This window comes from Pseudomyrmex gracilis, unplaced genomic scaffold, assembly GCF_002006095.1.
Source record: "Pseudomyrmex gracilis isolate BER0280 unplaced genomic scaffold, ASM200609v1 scaffold_105, whole genome shotgun sequence".
Taxonomy (NCBI): domain Eukaryota; kingdom Metazoa; phylum Arthropoda; class Insecta; order Hymenoptera; family Formicidae; genus Pseudomyrmex; species Pseudomyrmex gracilis.
In genome coordinates, this window is record NW_018020689.1 from 434763 (window position 1) to 457819 (window position 23057).

General features: G+C 41.4%; 1 protein-coding gene and 1 non-coding gene across 3 annotated transcripts in view; one reads left to right on the forward strand and one right to left on the reverse strand.

Moving 5' to 3' along the window:
• Positions 1-23057, reverse strand: part of LOC109856019 (knirps-related protein-like) — a 92154-nt gene that overhangs the window by 3806 nt on the left and 65291 nt on the right. Inside the window, exons 1-2 of one of the 2 annotated variants that reach the window (XM_020430819.1) lie at positions 9144-9862; positions 2476-2553 (exon numbers count right to left, since the gene is read on the reverse strand). In XM_020430819.1, coding sequence (XP_020286408.1) covers positions 2476-2553 — 78 coding nt within the window. In that variant the 5' untranslated portion in view covers positions 9144-9862. Of the gene's footprint in view, positions 1-2475; positions 2554-9143; positions 9863-23057 lie in introns of those variants that run through there. The other variant, XM_020430820.1, reaches the window with a different exon arrangement.
• On the forward strand, positions 12179-12250 carry Trnap-cgg. The gene has a single exon. It is a non-coding gene; the product is annotated as a tRNA-Pro (tRNA).

Genomic DNA, 23057 nt, shown 5'->3' on the forward strand with positions numbered 1-23057 from the left:
GTGTTCGATCACATATTAAGTCACAAAACAGTGACAAAAAAAAATTAAATTGCATACGAGACATTACGTACATTTTATATAAAAAAGTAGAGTTGTGCCGCTACGTAGTTTTACTGGGAATAGTTTTGTTATAATCTTTATACATCGCACGTGTGTATTTTTACGAATATATTTGCAAGATGATTTTAATTAGTGTCGATTCGTTTATATATCGATTTGTCATCGCAAAATCATCATTTAAGCCACGTTCCGACGGAGACGACATGTCGAAAGGCTTAAAAAAAAAAAAAAAAAAAACAACAGTGCGACACTGCAACGGCATTGTAACACTTGTAACAAGTACAACGGCGGAGTCGTTAGCGTGTAACCGTACGCTCTCGTTGTCTCATTCATATCGTGTGAGCGCGGGGGTGGGGGAGGTGTGGTGAGGTCGACGCTCGGAGACGCGTGCGCGGCCTGCTGTTCTCGTGCTAATTGCCCAAATGGTGCAATTCCACGTGATTCCGACACCGCGCTGGTTGCTTTTTTGTGCCGGAGATAGAGAACAACGATCCTTCCCCCTTTTGTGTGTTTGCGCTCTTTACACGTAGAAAAACGCAAACATCATTGCTCTACATTGTGACCAAAATAAGTAGCGTCGTTTCGACGCACTTTACTTTCTTTTTTTTTTTTTGGAAACAAATTTTACGCTACGGAAGTTTTGTGAACGTCAACTCGAAGAATGTATTAACACATTATATTGATTGTATGTTTGATTTTTTTTAAAGTAAGCTTTGTATTAGATATTGTTACATTGCAAACTGTTGCTTTTTTTTTTTTTTACAGCCGGACTGTTGCAAGACAGCAGTTTCGGCTCGCCTCGCTTGAATTGATATAGCTAGAATTTCCCAATCGCCGCGATTTATATGTCGCTCGACACGCCGCGAACTATCACATTGCGAATCGACGGGCGTTTAAAGGGACGCGCGCGCGCACGCGGCCGCGTTGTCCACTTTCGCTTTTTCTGCCCGTACATACATATACGCACGCTATATTATTAATCGTTTCTGGTTCGTTTGTCCTGGAAACGAGCTCTTCCTGCGGCCTGGTGGTCCCGATGCGCGCATTGCCGAGACCTATGGGCCGGCATTGCGTTCCACTTATTTTCGCCGTCAACGTTCGTCGTCTAACGTCTGTCCTCCACCACCGAACGACGTAACTTCACGCGAGAAAAAGAAAAGGAACGCGCGCGACGCTTCAGAAGCGATGACACAATTGAGAAAATGCTACCGTTATTACGTTGCTCTCCTCTCCCCGGGCCACGACCGCACGCCCCCTTCGCGTCGTGCACGCCGAAGTTACGCAAACGGTCCTACTTGGAGAAGCCACCGCTCTACACTTGTTTCGTAGCGCATTAGCTCCGGACGAATTTTGAATTCTCGAAAAGTTGAGTTTAATACGCCGACAATGAAGGAAAATCAACTGATTTCGAAACAAACAAAAATTTAAACAAACTGTTACGTCGAAAAGACGAAAGTTTTTTATTCAAATTTTGGAACAAATTCGTATTTTTGATTTTGCCGTTTTTTTTTACATTTCACAGTGAACAACGCTCGGTGTTCGCTACGATGTTTGTGATTTCACGCGCAACAGAGTTTACATTACTATTATCAAGACCAGTTAATCAACGGAAAAAAGAAGAAGAGAAGGGTCCTGTGCGCGCACGCGAGAGATCCCCCTTTTCGTTCCGATCGCCGGGCCGCCTCGAGACGCCGTTTCCGGCGCTTCGCACTTGTCCGCCACAATTGTTTCCGCCCTAGTTCACGGTTACGTCAGCACGACATTGTTTCGTTTCGTTATTTTCGTTTTCAGGCCCATCGTAGCATGTCAGCTCTCCCTCTTCCGCGCGATCCCCCGCGATTCTCCCCCGGTCTCTCTGCCGTTCTCGTGTTTTTCTCGCTCGCCTCACGCTTCGAGCGCGCGGCTCTTCGGCGCCGACGCGAGAAGATATCGGGTTTGATGTATTTTATTTTTTTATTTTGTAACCCGCGCTGCACATTCGGGGTTGACATGCATGCCTGGCCGAACGTTTAACCTCGGAACGGCTCGTGAAAGCGATATCGCTCGCTACCGGTGCTTTTGCGAAACCGCGAGGAAGAGCATCGTTCTCCGCTTTGGCGTGGCGGCGGCGTGTCGCGTCGACCGCGAAAAAAACTCAACCAAATGAGAAAAACTTTGACTGTTAGTAAAAGCGATCGATCAAGAACGAGATTTTCTCTCTTCTCGATCTTCGTCCGTGCTGCGTTTTTTTCTCAAAATCGATTTTTTACGCTCGCTGCATTTCCGAAGGAATAACTTTGTTTACGTTGCACACAGTTTTTTTAATGGCAGCAAAAGAAAGTATGAAACTTGCGTTAATTGATAGTTTACAACTTGCATATTTACCAACATGTCAATAATAATATTTTAAACCACAAAAAAAGATAAAAGACTCACCTTGCAACCCTCGCAAGTGAACGCTCCGAAATGGAAGCCGGCTGCTGGTTCTCCGCATACCTTGCACTGCTGGTTCATCTGTAACAGAAAAACAATAGTTTTTAACTATAACCGAATTCGAATTGTATTTCACAAGCAGCTGTGCATGTACCTATGCACAAAGTAAGAAACAACACAATAATTTTCAACCTTCATATATATTTGACACTCGGAACAACTGAATCTGCAACCTATTTTTCGAATCTAAGAACGAACGATCTCTGTCACGAATTGCTTCATTTTTCCACAGAGAGATATATCGATCGTTTCAATAGCGAAGTTCGATTGTTACTGGCGCGAACTATAGCTCCGACCTTATTGTTAGTAGAACGTGTGCTTATCGTTATATTTCAAAATCTTCTCTTCATGTAGAGTGTTCTCTCTTACTTACGTCAATATTTTCGCTGATAGTACACGTAAACATGTGAGAAAGTCGAACGTACCAGTTAAATTTTATGTATACAGATAATTATGTACACATTTTATGCATACAGATAAGATTACATATTTGTAAAAAATACATATATGTAAAAAAAAAACAAATCAGTCATAGTAAAAATATAGTATAAAAGACTTGTATATAGGATTCATTCAAACGAATTTTTTTGTCCGATTCACAAAACAATATAGTTATCTTTGTTCTCCCTAATATTATACCGTCGCGCAATTTGTGTGACGTTTGACATATTCTTACATAAGTGATTTACCGAATAATTTATATTTATGAATATTAATTAATGAATATTAATCAATGAATTAATAAACGCGATTGAGAATCACGTAATATGGTCTGATAATAATTTAAAATCAAAAAGGTTTTAATGTGTTGTGGATAATTATTGCTTGCGAGCAAACGAATTTTGACGAAAATGAGTTTTCTGAATGCTCGATAATGAGAACAAAAGATGATCGATAACAACGTCGATTTTGCTGTGATAATTAATACGATTTTAATTAAAAATAATTTAACTTTAAGATAAGCTGAATTTTACAATAAATTTTACAAAAACTAATATTGTTAATGAAAGTTTGTTGGAACATTCGCGCAAAGAGCTCATCTCTCGCGTTCTTCGCGAACGGAAACGAAAATGCAGATCGATCGGGACGCGCGTATCTTTGACAAGTTGGCAATGCAATCTTTATCGCGCGCCTGCACCGATCGAGCGCGCAATTGAGTAAGAGAAGAGGCGCGTTGCATAATGTGCCGTTTTGCAGTGTAGCGCGCGCGCGTGAATCGCTGAATCGTGGCAAAGCGGTGCGTGTTACGTTCAACGAGCGGAAAACTCTTGCGCTTGCTTTTTTTCTCTTTGCCGTCTCTATTCTTTTTCTTTTTCTCTCTTTCTCTCTTTATCGCGACTCGTTTCACGCGAGCCGGTTCCTTTCGCCTTCTTTGGCCGATCGTCCAGAAAACGGACCGTGGCTCCGCGGTCTCGTTTTCACACCTCGTCGCTTTTATTCCTCGCCGTGATCCCCTTGCACAACGCGCATTTGCGTAGACCAGCGGAGCGATGCCGCGCGGTCAGAAACGGAAGAGTACGCGCCGCACATAGTGTTTTCACCGTGTTCCGACGTGTCGTCTCTACATTTTCTAAAATTTCCATTGCTCGTTCGAATCCACATTTCTAACATTCCTTCGATATTTTTTTTTCTTTCCAAAATGTCAAACGATCATAAATATGGGACAATAGCGATGACCCAGATGTTTGTCGCGGCCCGAGGGCACAACCGTGCCCACCTCCGACTCGACTTTCATACGTGACGGACTGTCGCTAAATGGGAAAGTAAATCTCAACTAATGGAAGAGACATCCATGTTGTTTGATCAACGGGGTCTTCTCTCTCCTGACCTACACCCAACAGTCGTTAACACTTATCATTCGCGGACGCAGCCGTTCCTGCCGTCGCTGCATACCCGCAGACCCGCGATTGCAATTCCGTGTTTGTATTTTTTTTCCTCTTGCAATCGCGTCTTCCCGTACGTTTCTCTCGTCGCGCGCTACTCGACAATCGCAATACAGTGGAAACACAGTAAAAGTTTATTTTTTTATTAAATTTATATTTTTTTCTCAACGCTCTCTTGTTATTTGACGTCGCTCTCTTCGTTATTTCAAATTATTTATTTTGCGTCTCGTTCGGTAGATATCTCTTCTTACGTGATCGTTCGGTTACCACAGTTCGCGATAATTTTCTAACGTCGTCGAAAAAGCGGCGTATCCGTGTCGCGGCTTGCTCGGTGACGCTCGACGGCGGACAAAACCGAGCAACGCTGTCGAGAATTTCTCTATTGTAGTCGAATTATTCGCTATAACCTCATTAACGGTAATCTCAAGGTTTACTGTATTTCAGTTTAATTTGATCTAATTTCTTTGTGGAGGGAAGTGAGAACTGAGCGCAGCATTTGCTCCGAGACGAGAGTCAGAAATGTAAGCGGATTGCACGACGCCTGAGCAACAGCAACCGGCGTTGATTAGAAGTGTGCATCCGGTAACAGGTACTGTATAAAGTCTCACTCCATGGATGCCTGTGCATTACCAGTGCGTTCCACGTCGTTGCAATCGCGATGTTTAAATGATATTGTTGTCGTGTCGAGATTTCGCAACAAAGTACATGTAGAATGTCACAAGATAAAATCGAACGAGGTTAGCGGATTAAATTGCGTTGATATTCTAAGGATGAAAAAAATCGTTAAATTTATAAACGTAAATATTTATAAAAGTAAATATACGAGTATTAAAGTATAAATTATAATTGTTTTTTTATATTTTCATAATTACTACATTCCGTTTTATTTATTGTATAAATTATCAATTTATTTATTATTTTCTCGTGTAAGATACTTTTCGTGTATTTATTTTGATATTAAAATTAGAAGAACGCGTAAGTTTTGTTAAAAATATCTGAAAATAAATTATATAAATCGCTAAAAATAAAAATGAAGAACAATGTGTAACTCACACATGATGTGTATAAATAAGGTTTTTTTGCAATGTTACATTAGTATAGACGGAGTGGTTTTACCCAGAATGATTAATGCTATCTTTAATCGCTATAATTATTTGATATAATTGGGAATTTCACAATTACTCTCGACAAGACTATACAAGTGACCGCCGCGCACTTGTTACGTCGATTTGCCTTCGGCTGTCGCGGTTGGCGCATGTAAACAGCTGATTCACGACGCGGTAATCGTAATAGCTCTCGCGAGTCGCGCACGCGGAATTAAGATTACAAGCTATTATTGTAAGCTACGTGGCCCTGTCTTCCCTTCAATTTCCCGACAATCGCGTTATACCCAGGCTTCATACCCCGCGACAACGAGAGAGCCTTCATCTCTTTGCCAATTGCCGCAGAAGCGAATGGCTCCTTTCGAGGGCATGAGCGTGCGAACTTGGTGTCGGCAATAAAAGACGGTTATTCGAGTCTTCGATTCGCGCCGACGATCGACGGTGGCGATCTTCGCAAAGGTGCTCTCTATAATAAGCGCTCGTCGTCTTCCGACGACGGGACTCGGCGCGGATTATCACCAAGAACGGATCTCGGCGGCAACGATCATCGCCAAGATCGTCGGGGGACCGCCACGGGACCTGACCTTGCGAGCGGTGCGCGATTGCGTTCGCCAACCGAGCGGGCGCAGGCGCGGGCCCCCGAGCGCGAGAGTCGTGAGAATCGTAACGACTCCCGCGACTCGCGAAGTTGCTGCTCCCCCGGCGATCGACAGCGATGACTGCGAGACAAGACACTCGGACGCGCATCTGCCAAGACAGTCGCAAAACGATCAATTGTCGTGATTTCCGCGGCTCGCGCAACGTTCGTTCTTCTTTATTGTGTCTGTAGGAAAAACACTAGAAACATAATCAACTACACGTTCTTTTAAATTTCGAATAAAAATAAATTATAAATTTCACTTTTTTCCTTATTGCACATCTTAATTTTTCTCAGTAAAATATATATTACATTTTATTTGTTACTTTACTTTTCTTTTTTCTCAGTGAAATAATTTCGATATTTTCTACATTTCTCTATATTTCCTTTCCACAAAAAAATATGTAGTTTTTATAGACTCGTATTTCCTTGAAGAAAGAACTCGTATTTTGTCGTGTGAGATACATAACACTTCCGTAACGTGGAAACACATTGGCAAAGTGACCTCTTCTTCTCAATATCTGCTGTCAAACTGTCACGTGCCGCACATACAATAGCTAACGGTTTACGCCAGATTGACTGACAATTGTGACGTCGATTGTAAAATTCGGAACTGCTTTTGCTCTTATATAACTTTCCCGTTACGACACCCCCTTTTCTCCGCAACAAAACTACAAATTTTTTTAAGGGTCGTCATAAAGAACGGTTTACTATTCTCGTTTTTTTTTTTTTAGTACTCTACTCACATTGTTCTGATCGACATGGGAATTCGAAAGGACAGAACAGGCAATTTTTTACTGACTCTCTCTTAAATAGTTTGAGGAATTATTCTATTCAATAGAAAAAAATCGAGAGAAAAAGAGTTTGCGTTAAAAGTTTTTCTATCGTCATTTCCATTTGAAAACAAATCTGAGACTGAAAAAAAAAGTTTTGACAAAAAGATTTGTCATCTTCAAGCCGGCCGCAAAAATGACAGGCCGACGGCATTTCTTTCTATTGATTACAAATCGCTCGGATACACTTTTGACCGAGAAAAGATTATTTTGTCGCTTACGTGTGCACCTGTTCGCCTTAAACTGAACGAAGAAGATTCCGATCAAACGTCGTGTGCTCGCCGCGACGATCGGCCCGCGGGGAAGCGACTCTCCGGCATCTCGCAATCTCATCTCGAACGACGAACGGCGGTGCTCCAGTTTGCAAAGAATAACTTCCGCTCTTTCGAAACGGAGCGGCGTTCCGCAATGCGCGCTCCACCGATCGACCTTCGTATCGCGCACGACACGGTGTCGTTTCCGATTCTATTGTCGTAACCGGCATCCAATCGACATACGAACAATTCATCACTACGTGAAGCTGCGAACCAATCTACAGTTTGCACGGACACAAATCGTCCGAAGACCGCTTGCTTTACCTTACTGAACAGTATCCAAGCGAGAGTTTATGAGCAGTCCCTTCCGCACAATGAACCACGCTCTGCCCGAAGCGAAACCGATGATCGACCCGAGTCACATTTCTTGTTTGCAAATTAATGCATAATCTATTCAAATTTAGGTAAATAACCTTTCGTTAAGCCGAATAATTCTGTCTACTACACAGTTTGTTTTTTATTTATTTCTGCTTATTAACAGATTCGAAGGAGGAATTAAAATATTTTTTTTATATACAAAAAATATCTCTTTTTTTTATCTAAAGAAAATTTATAACAAATTTTATTTTTGTAAATTTGTACTTCAAGAAATATAATGATCAATATAATGATCTTTCGCTAAGGTATCATTAAAAGTAAATGAGGATGTGTAAATTAAACAAAAGTAATGGCTTTCGAATTTAGATAATTTAGAAAGTTAATGTTCGTGTACTATAAGCATATACATGTATGTGTGCACATGTTATTTCTTTCAAATAAATATTTACAAACATTAGTAAGCCAATATTAAATTAATCTGTTACATTTCATAATAAATAATATAGACGTATTCTAATGTAAAATAAATTCTTTCCCAGATAACGATGACTTTGCGGAAATATGAAAATATTTAGGATATTGGTCGTGCTGTCTTTTTCACTGAACGAGTTCGACAGTCAGGTAAATCCGATTATAGAATTTAGTTTACATCCAAATCTCATGAGATTCAGAAAGAATTCCTCTCAATTGTGTAAAATTGAAACGACGGAGTTTCCTCGAGCGGTTCTTCACTTCCTTACTTAGAAAACGATATTTTTATCATAACAATATTGTTTCTGAATTTTTTTTTTTTGAGAGAGAGAGAAAACTTCAACACTGTGAATGTTTTCTTTTTACTTTAAAAGAAAGAAGGTAGAAGCTTACTTCACTGAAGTAACGAACCGCGAATAAAAATTCGCTTCATCGTCTAATCCGCGACGAACCGATTCCGAAACAAATTCTCATCGCTTTCGCAGTCTTGACCACGTTGTCATTTTCGAGACGAGATAATACAACGAGATAATACGCGGCACAATATCATTAAAAATGAGCCACGATGTTTAAAAAACGATACGTTTGAATTAATTAAATCACAGAATCGCGTGTCTCCCGATCGGAAGTTTTGTCATTTCGACATCATTAGTTGAATTGAACGATGTCAATGATTGTTAATATTTTTTCATAGTTTTGAATAAATCGATTTCTCCTCCGTATTTCTCTTTCTAACAGCAAAAGGTTAATGGGACATTTTTCAATAATTAATGACTCGTACGGTAATTTATTAAAACTTTTGACAGTACATCGTACCCACAGAATACATATTATCCTATTTTCAGCTTTTATATATATGTACCAGGATCAAACAACTTGAGAAACGAGAAAAAAGTAAAAAAAGCTTGAATGTCGAAGTCAGCGACGTAAAGTGCGAATTGTCCCGATTCTGTCCAATATTATGATTCGACATCATCTTCCGATTCGCGCGTCTCGAGTGGACAACTTCGATTCAACGAGACGATTGAAAACGACTGTCAAACAATACGTACTTTTGTCGTTACAGTGAATTAACGTCGCGCAGATACGGGCAGCATGCGGCCGCAGCTCGTCTCACAGTGAATATTCCGTCAAATCACCATCGGCTTTTGAAGAAAATAAAGCTTCCGAGGCACTCTTCTTCGTTACTATCGATGCTCTCAAGAACCACATCTTACAAGGCATACAACGTGACATTCGCTGTCACATCACAGCTGTCACAGGTAAAAGCAACACGACACAAAAGTTTTCAGTTACACACTTGAGAACAAATTGTTACAAGAACGCAAAATGGATGTTTTTTTTTATTGATCTTCTGCTTATCGAGAACAAGCGGTCGCGCACATTTTCCGAAACGTATCTAAATTCGTGTTTCCTGACGTATCGGGATCACCACGGGGATTCATCAACACAGCACCGAACGCGTGAACTTCGACCCACTCAAACTTTGACTCTTCTGTGTTAAGGGTCAATGGATCGACGACGAACACGATCTCTATCACGTCTGGTGCGACCAGGTAACGGAAGAAGATGAAGACTCTTGACGCGACGGTGACCGTTAGGTGAATGACTTTGGTAGGCGAGGGTGTCCACTCGATTCTTGAATCGGCCCCCACCTTCTCGCGTTTATTTTCTACGGTCCCACTTCGTCCGGGCTCGATCAGGCCGTTCGTACGTTATGGTAAGTACACCTCGAATGAACCTTATAGACATACTGGGCGTCAGACCGTCGTGCACGGTCCATGCACGAGTTGTGGGTCTTGTGGTAAGCTTGGTGGGGCTCAACCGGACCGCCAGATAACCCTCACCAGCCCGCAGTGGGGGCCGACGAAGGAGGGGCCTGAACAGGTTACCCTCTCTTCTTCAACTTCTTTCCTACTCCCTTCTTCTTCTGTTTTCTCCTACCCTTTCAAGTCTATCTACCTACCTACCTGCCTCTATACTCATCTGCTTAACATTTGGATTATAGGTAATCGGTTGTATTCTTTTTTCGTTCTTGGGGTTAAAATAAACATACTGATTTTTGATCTTTTCTGTGTCAACGCACAGAAATCATTAATCATTCTTTTGTTCGGGTTTTGTGTGTCACGAAAATACATTTCTAGAGAAATGAGATCCACGAGAACTCAACTGCAAAAGTTCTTTATTATTTATGATATTTTCTTTTCTTTTCTTTTATTTTATTTTATTGTATTTAATGAAAAGTGACATTTTTTTCTTTGTGTGTATCGTACAAAGGAAAACAAGAAACAAACGACACAAATAAATTCTCTAATTTTTTCAATTTTTTAAACATATGTATTTTAACAAAAAATATATTTCGATTACGGTAGATTGAAAAAATACGAACAATAAACAACTTTCATTTTCGTCGCGGCGACAAGTTAATGTCTTTTTTTCCTCGCAGCGGTCTAATGTCGACGAATTAGGGTCATTTTCGTGACTTTCTTTCGGGCACAATAACGTGGGAAAGTCTGATAATTCTCTCTGCGGCAACGACGACGACGACACGTCGTAGACTTCGTTTCTGTATCAAGAGAACGATTTACGGCTCGCTTTACGTAACAGTTCGCTATTTAGAATGTGACATTTAATGCGAGACGTCGATGCTCTTCGCCGCTGTGCGTCGGAATGATTGCGTTACACGGCGCGAGATGTTACCCGGTTCTACAACTCGGCTTGAACGAGTACATCAACGCACTTTACGTACCCGTGTAACGAGATGACTCTCAAGACACACGTCCTTGGAGGGACGACCGTGACGACATGGCGATCTCGACTCGTGCTCGATGGTCAATTAAATTCAGTGCTTACAACGCGTCGGCGATCGCGTTCACCTGCTCGTCGGAATTTTCTCCCGCGTGAAAACCTCAATCGTGCCGAAGAGAGTCATAAGTAAGTAAATATGGAAACAATAGTGAAACGCGAGTCAATAAAAATGAAATTTAAAGTGATAAATAATGTGTAGAGATTAAAATTAATAACGATTAAAAAGCCATAATTAGATTATAATATAGAACGTAATTAGGAAAACGATGTTATATTTTACATCCATTAGTCGAAAAAATAATTATGTGTAGACGTATAATTTTTGTTCTCTCTTTCTCTCACTCTCTTCTTCTCTATCTTCTCTTGAGAGAGACTTCATCTCAAGAAAGCTACTCTTCTAGCCCCCGGCTGAAAATTTACCTCACGAACCCTCTCGTTTTACGCTTAACACAAGGTTCAGGCAAAACGAGTACATAAAGAATTTTTCTCCTTCCTCTCACCCTTCTTTTGCGTTTTTCCTTTTTTTTTTTTGCGCGAACGGATCCCGCAATTACGCTCGCGCGATGAAAAGTAATTGCACAACCCACGCTTCGTGACCTTTCCTCGACTTTGTTGTAGACCACATGCACTCCTCAAAACACGTCGATTATTTTACGATAAGAGATGTACGGGAGGCTGAGGCGAATAACACGCAACGCAAATTTGTTGCACCGACGTCAGATGGCGCCACAAGCTCCGTATCGCCTCCGATTCTTTACTCTTCCCGTTTCGCGCGCCGCACCGGCTCGATCAATCGCACACAATTGTTCTTCCTACTTCCTGCACGGCTTTAATAATGTATTTTTATATTTTACAAACAGAGATCTCTTAGGAAAATATATTGAAAGTAAGAAATTTTTATTTAAGAAATGTAAAGTAAAATACACTATGTTTACACATATAGATTGTAAATGTAAGTAAATTATAAAATATTAATAGACAAATTTGACAACAAAAATCTACAATTGAAGATATTTTGACAAGATGAAAATTCTTACAAGCTAAAATCACATATGACGTGCGTTTTTAATTTTGTTCGAAGATAAAGAGTGTTTGTTTCCGTTTCTTACAAGATAAATGTAAGGCAGAACATGCACACGAGCGTGACTCGACTTTTTTGTGTGGTAACTAAAACATTAATTATACATATTTCAGGTTAATCGTTTGATACGATCGTTAATTAGCACGACGTAACTGTTTTACTACATTAGACCGTTTGTAGCGACGATCCAGTCAGAACGGCTCGTTGGTCTAGGGGTATGATTCTCGCTTCGGGTGCGAGAGGTCCCGGGTTCAAATCCCGGACGAGCCCGTGGAGATATATTTTATTTTTTTTTTTTTCACAAATACGACATTCTTAGAAAGATAATAATGTTTTCATTAACAATTTGAATTTTATTAAATTTTTTAATGGTATTTTCGCACATTTAGACATTAAAACGTTTTTGTTTATGTTCAAATGTCTATTAATAACGAGAGATATCGCGATCGTTACTTCCACTTTCGATTGCCTATTTACGTCCAGCACGACGATGGTAATTACACGTTACTCATCGACGTCAATTAACTTATCTACGCGAGGAACGAGATAAAAAAAAAAAACGAAATCTTGCATTGCGTAAACACACGCGTTAATCGTCTTGCGTTTAGAGGCAGACAACTGATGCTCGATCTCGCGAAGTAACGCCCGTCTTTTTTTTTTTTTTTTTTAGTGCAACGAGTGCTTGTAATCCGTAAATTATATCCCATTAACGAGTTCGATTTACATGCGTACGCGAGCGCAGCGCTCGTCGTTCGATTCATACAGTGCTCTCTAATTCGACCATCGGCATCTTTGATCATCCTAATGCGTTTCTAAAAAGACCGAGTTTCTATTTAACCGATAACGGGACATTCACCTTCACACACACGGGACTGACCCTTTCAAAGGTTCACACATATAAAATCGTACCAAACTCTCACTCAGTTTCAGAGTTTCTTTACAATAAAATTTTCAAAAACATTACGGTGTATAAATCTGTTTTTTATATACTTTGTAGTGTAATATTTTATATTAACGCTTTTTGAAGATAAATTATAATTTTTATAAAATATTAAAATACTTAGATAACCTAAACCGGCAATTGCAAAGAATGTTGTATAAAGCACGTTCTCACAATTTGACAATATTAAAAAAAAAAAAATTTATGCTGAGTAGATTTAAATGCGCTGACACGATTCTAGTAAGTGTTGAAGAAGCCACACAGAAGTATCTCACGATCGAAAGGAGCACGTTAGTGAGAACACGCGATATTAAAGAGCCTTGACGAAAAGAGGATCCTCTTCGTATAATTCGCCACAAGCGTGGGGAATATATCCCGGTGATCGATTGCCGACCCGCTCCTAACGATGACGCGGCTTCTAAAATCATCGAAATATACGTTGCCACTTGATTCGCCTCATTCGTGCGTCAAGTGTTGTGCTATAATCGACGGCCGACATAGCTCGAGCAACAACAATTATATTTTTTCTCCGACGCGTATAATGACAGAAAGAATGTATCGCGTTCACAAAAATCATCTTATTAGCCGGCGCGAACTGTAATTAAGTTCGTCGCGATGTCTCAAACGCAAAAGCCGCGAATAAATCAATTACACATGTCAATCGTTGGTTCACGTTAAATTTCACGCCGGCCAGTCGTTTTGGCGATAAATATGAAAAATCGACCTGTCCCAACATCGAAATAGCGTGGAATTGAAATTTTGCAATATTGTAGCGAGTCTGCGGCGCGATTTATCGTGACGATAAATTCCGGAGGATAATATACACAGGCGAACACGTTCGCGAGGTTTCGCAAGATTGAGAAGGGGAGAGGCACACCCCGTGATCGTAAACTCCGGTTATTTAAATCTCCGGTCCGCTACCGTGCGCGCATACCTGGACACACATCCGAAATTGTGTGTGAGGGAAAATATATCTGAAGCGCGACGATTTATGCGAGGAGCGACATCCGCTGGCGTGTTGGAAGTGTTGCGGAGTCTGGACCATTAATTTCGTTTTTTTTTGCGCGCGTCACGACTACGTATGCGATATAATGTGTGAGATCTTTTTTCACGGAAATGTCACTCGTCCATTCTCCTTTATCCCGCCTCTTGTTGGGTTCTTTATTAGATTCGTAAACGCCCGAAATCAACAGCTCTATAAGCGGCAATTAACTTAAAAAAAAAAATGTTAACTACCGCTGCTCATATTAATTTTACATCGAACTTGTTTTTGTGCGTTCCAATATTTTTTCTTCGACCTTATGTCCTTTTATATTTCTTCCACGTAGATGTAGCGATAATCATCTCGTGAAATCACGTCAAGCCCGCACAATTGTGGCTAATTCGGGGCAAAAGTTTCGTCACCGACAAGTGTGATGTCAGACGCATTTAAGAAATTTAAAAAAAATCCAACTGTTGCGTAACGCAGAGCGAAGTCATTTCAATTACTTGCAAGTGTGAACGTTTCGGCACAAACGTGTGCAATCGAGTCGCACGGAGAAGGACACGGATCCTTTGAATCGTGAGTCTTTTTTTTTTTTATCGACAACCAAAGGTTTCTTGAATGCGCTTCCATTTTGTTTTTTTTTTTTAATGCTTTTTCTTCGTCGCGCTTTTTGCGTCGTCGCTCGATGAAGGGGAACGCGCGATTAAGTAATAGGTAATTAATAGAGGCACCGTTTTATCCCGATTTTTTACCGCATGCGTGAGGGCACGCTCGCAGTAATTATAGCCCTATGTCATATACCGCCCCTCTTCCTTCAATCTCTCTCTTTCTCTCTCTCTCTCTCTCTCTCTCTCTCTCGCACTTCTCCATTCGTGTTCGTAATCTTGCACGCATCGCGCGTACGACAGGGTCGCCCGTAAAAATCCGAACGTGCAATTAGGGCCACAAGTCGTTAATTTATTTTTCTCTACGTGTGGGCCTATTTGTGCTTTCTGGCTGGTCCGTAAAATTATCGTTCGATAATTCGTCATGAAGAAAGTTGCGCAGACCCGAGAGAGAACTGTATCTGTATGTATGTTGCACGCATAATAATAATATTGCATTCCAATTCTGAATATTACAGTTGCGTTTGAAATACCTAGGGAAAGATAGTTGAACAATTTACATAACAGTAAATTAATTTCCGTTAGAGTGATTCCGTATCGCAACTGATATCTTGCGTACCAACAAGAGCTGGTAAACTTGCGTGTCATGCGGACGACGCGACGCGAAGTGGACGCGCGCGGCTCGATTCCGAGTGTTTCCAGTATGGCGCGGACCCCGGGGTTAAACGTCTGACGTATCTCAAAGCGGCGAGAGGGCGAACCATCGAAGGCACGTCGTAATAGATGTATATGACACGCAGGAGGACTGACCGGCCGGTTTCGTGATTTACGCAAAGTAATCCCATTACGGGTCGCGTCGCTCGTTAACGTCATACGCGCGATTCCGTAAACTGAACGCGGCGCGCAACTGGAGACGGCGTAAATAACGCTTGTGTCGTTTCCATAAAAAATTCTAGGAAGAGGAACGTTATACCGGAAAAAAATTAATCAGTCTAAAAATTTGCTCAATCTGCAATTTTAGTTTGTTCTATTTAAGTTGCGTGAGTAGTACAACTTTTGGTCATCTAATATCAAATAGTATAACACAACTGTCCCTTTAATTAGTTAATTAATTTATTCTTTGAATTATCTGACCAAGTTATATAACTTCCGAAAATTCAGGCCACGGTTCTCACGGAACAGCGGTGTGTCGCGGCCGCGAGAGCGAATGATCATCTCCGGCGGGGAGGTTAATATCTAGCCAAAGATATCCGGGAAAACAAAGTGAAAGGAGCACTATCCTTCGACGATACATACAACGTGTGCGCCGACGCTCCGTATTACGATGCGCACAGTTATATGGCCTATGAATCACGAGCGCGCGGAGACGCGCTCACGTTAAATCGGGAGTTAATTGAAACTTTTATTCGTAATTACGTATTTTTCTGCGTCTTTAATATACGCGCGTCTACCCGTCCCATCTATGCATGTGTTAATTTGATCCTCTGCGAGGCAATGTCACCCGCGAGAAAACACGAAGAAACATCTGCCTGCGATAGCGTGCATCACGTGGGTACGTATATTCGGGGATTCGCGCAATTTAATTGCGTCTTGTGTCACTTCTAATAACCATCCTCGCGAATAGCGTACGCCGTTGCGGATATTTGGCAACGCAGTTTCCGGCTATTTTTCAACGTTTCGCGGTAAAACCTTACGCAGCTACTCTATTCGAGAACTGAGAACTGAGAGTTTCGGGTTCAAGTGACAAAAGCAAATTACGATGATGTTTTCACTGTTACAAAATACATACTAGTTGTTTCCAGAACCAAGAGAGATATTTTACATTAAATATATATTTTATTTAAAAAATTATTATTTTATTTAAATGTTTTATATTTGCTTCACAAGATAAACAACAATAAAAAAATAGTTTTTTAATTTATTTTTAAAATACACATTTTTATAACTAAAATAGAGGTTTTGAAACATATATTTTAGATTAAATACTACAAAGCGGTGTACATTCTCTTCTCTGAGTTAGAATTCTAATTTTTCTGAAAGTTAATAATCGCGCGCATGTGACTCGAACTTAAATCAATTTCACGCCTGTCGCGAGTCATGCGAGCCGCAATGTTGCAACAGACGATAAATTTACCTAGTTAATCGATATTTGAATTATTCTAGTTACCAGGAATGCCATTATTTATTCATCTTTTGTTACGTGACCTGCGTGGTATGCTTCAAACGTGTATCAGGGTTTGTGTGTTCTAAAATTACTAATTATGTTGAAACACAATAACAAACAAAAGAAACACATTAAAGTGAAATAATAACGTTTATATTTTGTAAGATAATATAAACATTCTATGTATTAACTGCTAAAAAAAGCCGTAAGGTTTCAACAATTCGTTTGTTAGTTGATACAAGTGCGTGGTATATCTCGTGCTATTTGATCGTTTCTTTAAACGTAACAAGAAGCGATCTTCCTTCATCAGAAAATTCGTCTTAATGACGCGAGAAATTATAAATTTGTCTGCAAACAAACAAATAGTCGCATAAAAATACGAAAAGATGACGTATGCTGCGCAACAATTATCGGCGGTTTGGCGCCGATTAACGTATAGCCGGATGTCGCACTTTGACCGCTCTTTTTAAATGGCCACGGTCGAGCTTCTTCGCTCGTGATAAAACACGGGATTAAGTCGGCGGCGCACGCGGTCAAGGCTCCCGGCTCACCCCCGTGAGATGAAAAGCCCAGGTGAGGCTCAAGTGAGGTCTTTATCGAGCCGGCGCGACATTGAGGAATATTCCCCTCTGCACTCATCCACTTGGCCGTCCTGAGGAATCGCCTCATCGTCGAGTCTTGCGCCGCGCGAGGCCCCGATGCTAATCACTGCGCGGCGTCCAATGTTATATTATCCCCGTGGAAAAATAGAGGAACGCTTCATTAGCATATATATACGAACGCGCCGCGCGGTCGTCATTAGCTCTAAGTGCGATTAATAATTGCCGGTGAGGGGCAAGAATCGACACTTCGTTCTTTGTCATGCCTCGTGAACGCTTCACCGCGTCTAATCGCCTGTGATTAGGGCGAAGACTTCGAGGCGCGGTTGTCGGCCGGCGATCGTGACTAAATTTACCACGTACGTCTCATAATTAACACAGACTTTGCTTACTTCGTATCGGAAGAAAGATTTCTCGACGCAATTTCAACGCCGATATCCTGAGAGTAATTTATTAATTATTTCTTGATATACATATATGTATCTTTCTCTCTCTCTCTCTCTCTCTCTCTCTCTCTCTCTCTCTCTCTCTTTCTCTCTCTCTCTCTCTCTCTCTCTTATATATAAATAAAGCCAAATCAATCAATCAATCTCTTACGTATCCAACTTTTACTACAATTTTCACCTGTCATGTCAACTTATGCGTTTCTTACATTAATTTACTTTCCGTAATGATCTCACATTTCTTTTAATTTAACACATACACGCAGAGCATACGTCAGATAATCTCTGCCATAAATATATATAAACTTCACCTGCATAAATCGTGCGTTATCCGTGAAGAAAAAAATACAAAAGATAAAAAGAAACAATTTTTCCATCAGCTGAAAGACGTTTGTATCAATAAATCGCGTGGAACGAGATAAACGCTTTGTGCGCGGTTGTACGTTACCGAGATAACACGTATACGTACGGAGATTTCAACGCGCGTACGGCATCGATTGTGGGAGTCAAACGAGGACGCGCGTCGGTCGACAATCAGGGAATTAAACGTACGCTGTGTACATACGCGCCAGACGTGGATCATCGCGTGGCGGCACCGAATTATTATAAACCTTCTCGATATGATACATCTTGCCCACGAGATAGCAGCTGCGCGGTTTCTCAATTACTCCTTACGTAAGTGTTAATTGCAACATGCGCTCGCGCTCGCGCGTATATGCGATCATTCTTATAACGTGTACCCGTGGCGTTTGTTGGCGCGTATGACCGGTCGTTGCGCGCAATGTATATGCGCTCGCGTACAAAATGATTCGTCGACGCGAAAAAAATTTCCTACAGTCGTATCGCATATTCGAGTTATTTCATCACAAAGAAGAGATCGTACAAAAATGCCATCGTTGAGATTACAACAGAATACACGTCGCTCCGTTTTGGTTTTTTTAAATAAACGTCGTTGCCGCGATTAAACGCGCGATACCGACGGAAGATTGAGTACCGAAAATCGATGGTTTCTAGTGTTCGAGAGGAAACGCAACCTCGGGGTCTCTCGAGAGGTCGCGAGCGATCTCGGAACATTCCGCCGCGATTGGATCTTCGCGCGTCTGACTTGTGCGCAGGTATCTCTTTCCTCATATTCGTTCATCGAGTATTAAACAACGCAATATGACTTGTCCGCGAAGAGGTCCATTTACCAAACCGTTACGAGAGAGGCGCGGCAGCGCGTCTTTACAAACACACGCTTACTCGCGCGCTTCTTCGCCTTTCTCCGTCTCACGTGCAGGCGCGCGCGCGCGAAATGGCGTTTTAATTATTACCCGACGCATTAACCCCCGCGAACTCGCGTACAACACGCACCTGCACGCGTGTCCCTTCGCGTAGGCGTACGCAAATCTTCGTGGAAGATCGTCTTTCGCGGAAGATTTCTCTCGCGAGCATCGATTATTTTTATCCGCATAGTCCGCGAATTCATTGGCGGTCCGCCTTATCGACGCGGAAAGTCGCAGGAAAGTGTGAGAAACGATTTCCAGCTGAAAGAAGCAAACATCTTTATGATAGTGACGTGAAAATCGTCAATACATCTTGGGAAATTGTCGGTGTAATTTTACATCTGGTCACGAAGACCTTGCAAAGATGTAAGACATTTTTACGAGTTGTTAGTGCGCGTGTTAAAACAGTCGATTGAAGCACATTCTGTTTAATTTTATTGCTTTGACTTATGCGAGGAAATATGACGATAAAAAAAAAAAAAAAAAAGATTTTTCTTGTAATTTATACAGATTTTCTAATGATATATTACGAGAATGTTTTGCGCTTTTGACACTCCTCGCGCACTTAGAACAAGTCGCACTCTAGAGAATCACGTTTGCATAAATTTGAATCCCCCCAAGGAAGACGACATTATTGACACAGGAAAGTAGTAGTATTCAAGCAATCGTATCCTTTTATCTTGCCTTGGAGCAATCATAAGATTTGCAAAATAGCTTTGCGAACGGAGCGAAGAAGAAGAGAGATAGTCCGGTTTCTCGCTGACAATTACACGATCACTGAATCCGCTAACCGTCGCCTGTGTTAAACAGGTCGCCAATGAACGCCCACGCGGTTGCAAATACGTGTCGCTGCTTGCACGCGTTGCCAGTTTCCTTCGAGACTCTCTTATTCTTTATAAAGTAATAATTTGGAAACGCTCTTGCAACGTTATTGCAAAACTCGTATCAAAAGTGGCAATTTTTGTAATTCTGGAACGAGGAGACCTGGCAAACCGATTTTGTCTTTATTAATTCTTGAAAAACTGCGATCAGATTTTTTTATGATAAAAATGAATGTAAAAAAAAGTATTTGCGTGGACAGGTACGTTATGTATAGAAACTAATATGTAGTCAACTCTGACAATGAGACGTAAAGAGAGACGGATCTAAGGTCAACGCGAATATACTTACACATGTTACACCTGCTGTCAAGCCATCGTGAGAAAGATAAATTCATCTTATTAGAAGGCATCAGATAAAAAAAAACGCAGAACCGATTAAGAACAACGCACGAACATCACTTCGGACGGTTCTCGTTTCGCGAGATACGTTGGCAGTGCACGCTGCGCGTTTCGTCGAGAGTTTAATTGTTCCTTAATAATTCCTCGTTAAGAGGTTCCCGACGTCAAACACGGTGGTCCTCGAAACGCAGATGCAAATGAGGCACGTCGTTCTATATTGCGCTCGCCACAGTGGGTCGCATTAATCATATACAGAGTCCGAGGCCCACGAGCTCTGACTCCGACTTTGTTCAGTTCGTGTGACTTGTTTCGTCTGTCTTCCCATCGCGAGCGATCAACAAAAGCGAGCGACGTGATACGCGAGCGATGTTATCAGGCGAGACGAGGATCGCCGCCGCTTGCAAAAAAAAAAAAAAAAACTTGTACCTTCCTAACGGAAATATATTTTTGCATCACGCTGTTACCGTTGCGGACGTAAGCTTCGCTCTATTACATCCGCGTTATTATTTTATTTATGTCTATTATGTGCGGATGGACAAAGAGGCGATGCACATTTATTCAATCTGTAATAAATATCGTCAAATGTATATTTTATGGCAATGTTTTACTGCTCATTGAAATATTTTACTGCAGCACAACCACTTTACTGTGATGTTACTTCTTCCTCTGGGCAGATAGTACCGCTTGCTGCAATAAAGTATCACCTTCTGAGCCAAAGCCGCGTAAGAAACGCTATAATTAACGCTTCAAGTTCACCAGCGGAAGTATATGGACGACTGTTGGCCAGATGCATTGATTAAAGTATCAGAGATTATCCACCGCGATCGAAATTGAGAGGACTTTATAAAATTGCTTCTTTTCGTACCTCTTTTCGCGTTGTATAAGCGCATACAAACCGTCACTGTCGAGACCAGGTTGTACTTATAGAACCCTATTCGGCGCCACTTAAGCGCCGACAACCTCATCCGTAATTGCTAACCGTCGATCGGTTCTCGCTCTCGTTTTCTTCGCGCGACTTCTCGATACACACCCGGCCCGAACCGTATCGAGAGCAAACGACTCTTCCGGTAGAATCTTATATGGCGCGAAGTTAAGTAAGCGCGAGAGAGAACAGCATTGGTTGAAAATAACTTCGCCGAATAGCCTATACCGCCAAGCATCGCCGCGAAATCGGTGGAAATCAGACGGGGAGAAAATGATGCTTTAACGAAGCAATAACGCACTCAAAGAAAGGCTTATAGACTCGTAAGTGGTCACTTACGTTGTTAAGTAAAAGCTTCCTCGCTTTACGATATCGTTCGAGTTTCTGACGAGCGCGAGATTGAAAAATTATCTCAAAACTAACCCGTCTTTCTCTTCCTCTCTCTCTCTCTCTCTCTTTTTTTCTTGAAATATCGAACAAGAGTCGCGTGGCATATAAAGAAGCTAGTTCTTTAGAGATTGTAGAAAACAGAATTAAATATACATTTGCCGCAGAAAGACAATGCGTCATCGGAATAACATCTGAAATAATCTGTCGTAATTCAAGCAAATTTATTCGATGACGTTTGAGCAAAATTTATTGGTATATTTCGCGAATATATACTATGTTCTCTCGAAGGAGAACTTTCCGCTTCGTTTCTGGCTATTATTATCTCGACTACGAAACAAAGAGCGCTTCCTTCCCGCCGCGCCGTGCGGTCGCATAATCGGCGGGTGCCCCCGCGCGAGCTCGTTTCTCCGTGTGTTCCACCGCGAACGATTATTCCAAAAAAGCCTCTTCCGATTACGCACACTTAATAGGCTGGGACTCGCACGGTAATTGCAAGGTTAACTGATTTTTAATGATGGGTCCGCCAATTGCTACCGCGGATCTCGCGCGCCTCTTCTTTATGCTCCACCTCCACCTCTTCTTTTTCTTCTTCCTCGTTCTTCCTTCGAGGCGTCTGCCTCTTTGTCGTCTCTCTCTCTCTCTCTTTCTCTTTCTCTCTTTGTCTCTTCTTCCCCCGTTTCTTTATTCTGCACGCATTATTATCGTCCAGTTTGCGTAACTCGAGTTCTTACAATTACAGCAATAATTTCTATAGCACTCCGTACGCTCGGCAGCGCACACACTTTGTAAAATTTCATGCACGCTACACTACGAAGTGGAAATTTTTATCGTCATTGAACATAATAGGTTTTCAATTGTATACTTGTAAATAATTGTTACTATTTATTTTTCCTTAAAATTACGTCAGATATTCATTATTTAGATTCAACGTGAAGTCGGTCAGAAAAAATTGTTTATCTCGAGCTTCAAACAATCGAAATATTATCTCAAATCGATTTTCAGGTTGAATCATCATCATCATGACTATAAATAAGGATCTTAATACATTGTTACCGCTAATAGTTTTTTTTTTCTACCATTTATTTAATGCTTGATAATGGGCCCGACATTTCTGCGCAATATTTCACATTCGAGAGTGTTTAAATTTATCGTTATCGCGCCGTTTATTAAATCGCTTCGCGCCGGTCTTTCATTATCGGGTTCGTAAGAAGTTGGCAGAAAAAGCGAGGCGATCCTGTTACCGCTGTGTAAAGTGCCGGTAAAATACCGCTCTATATATTCGTAACGCCTGGCTGCGCGTAATGATTCGTTGTTGCGGCCCCGGCAATGAATGTGCCGCGTGGTACATTACCTTGCGTAATCGCGTTATCGCAACACAACATGGAGCGCTACACCACCTCGGGACTGAATCACCGAAACGCGTGCGCATCGCGTCGAACGGCAAGTGTTATATTCACAATCGTGCGAAGCAACCGTGCGACCGGATTTTCTCAAATCGGCGTGCGCGGCCCTCGCGCGCAATCGCGTCCTTGACGAAATTCGGA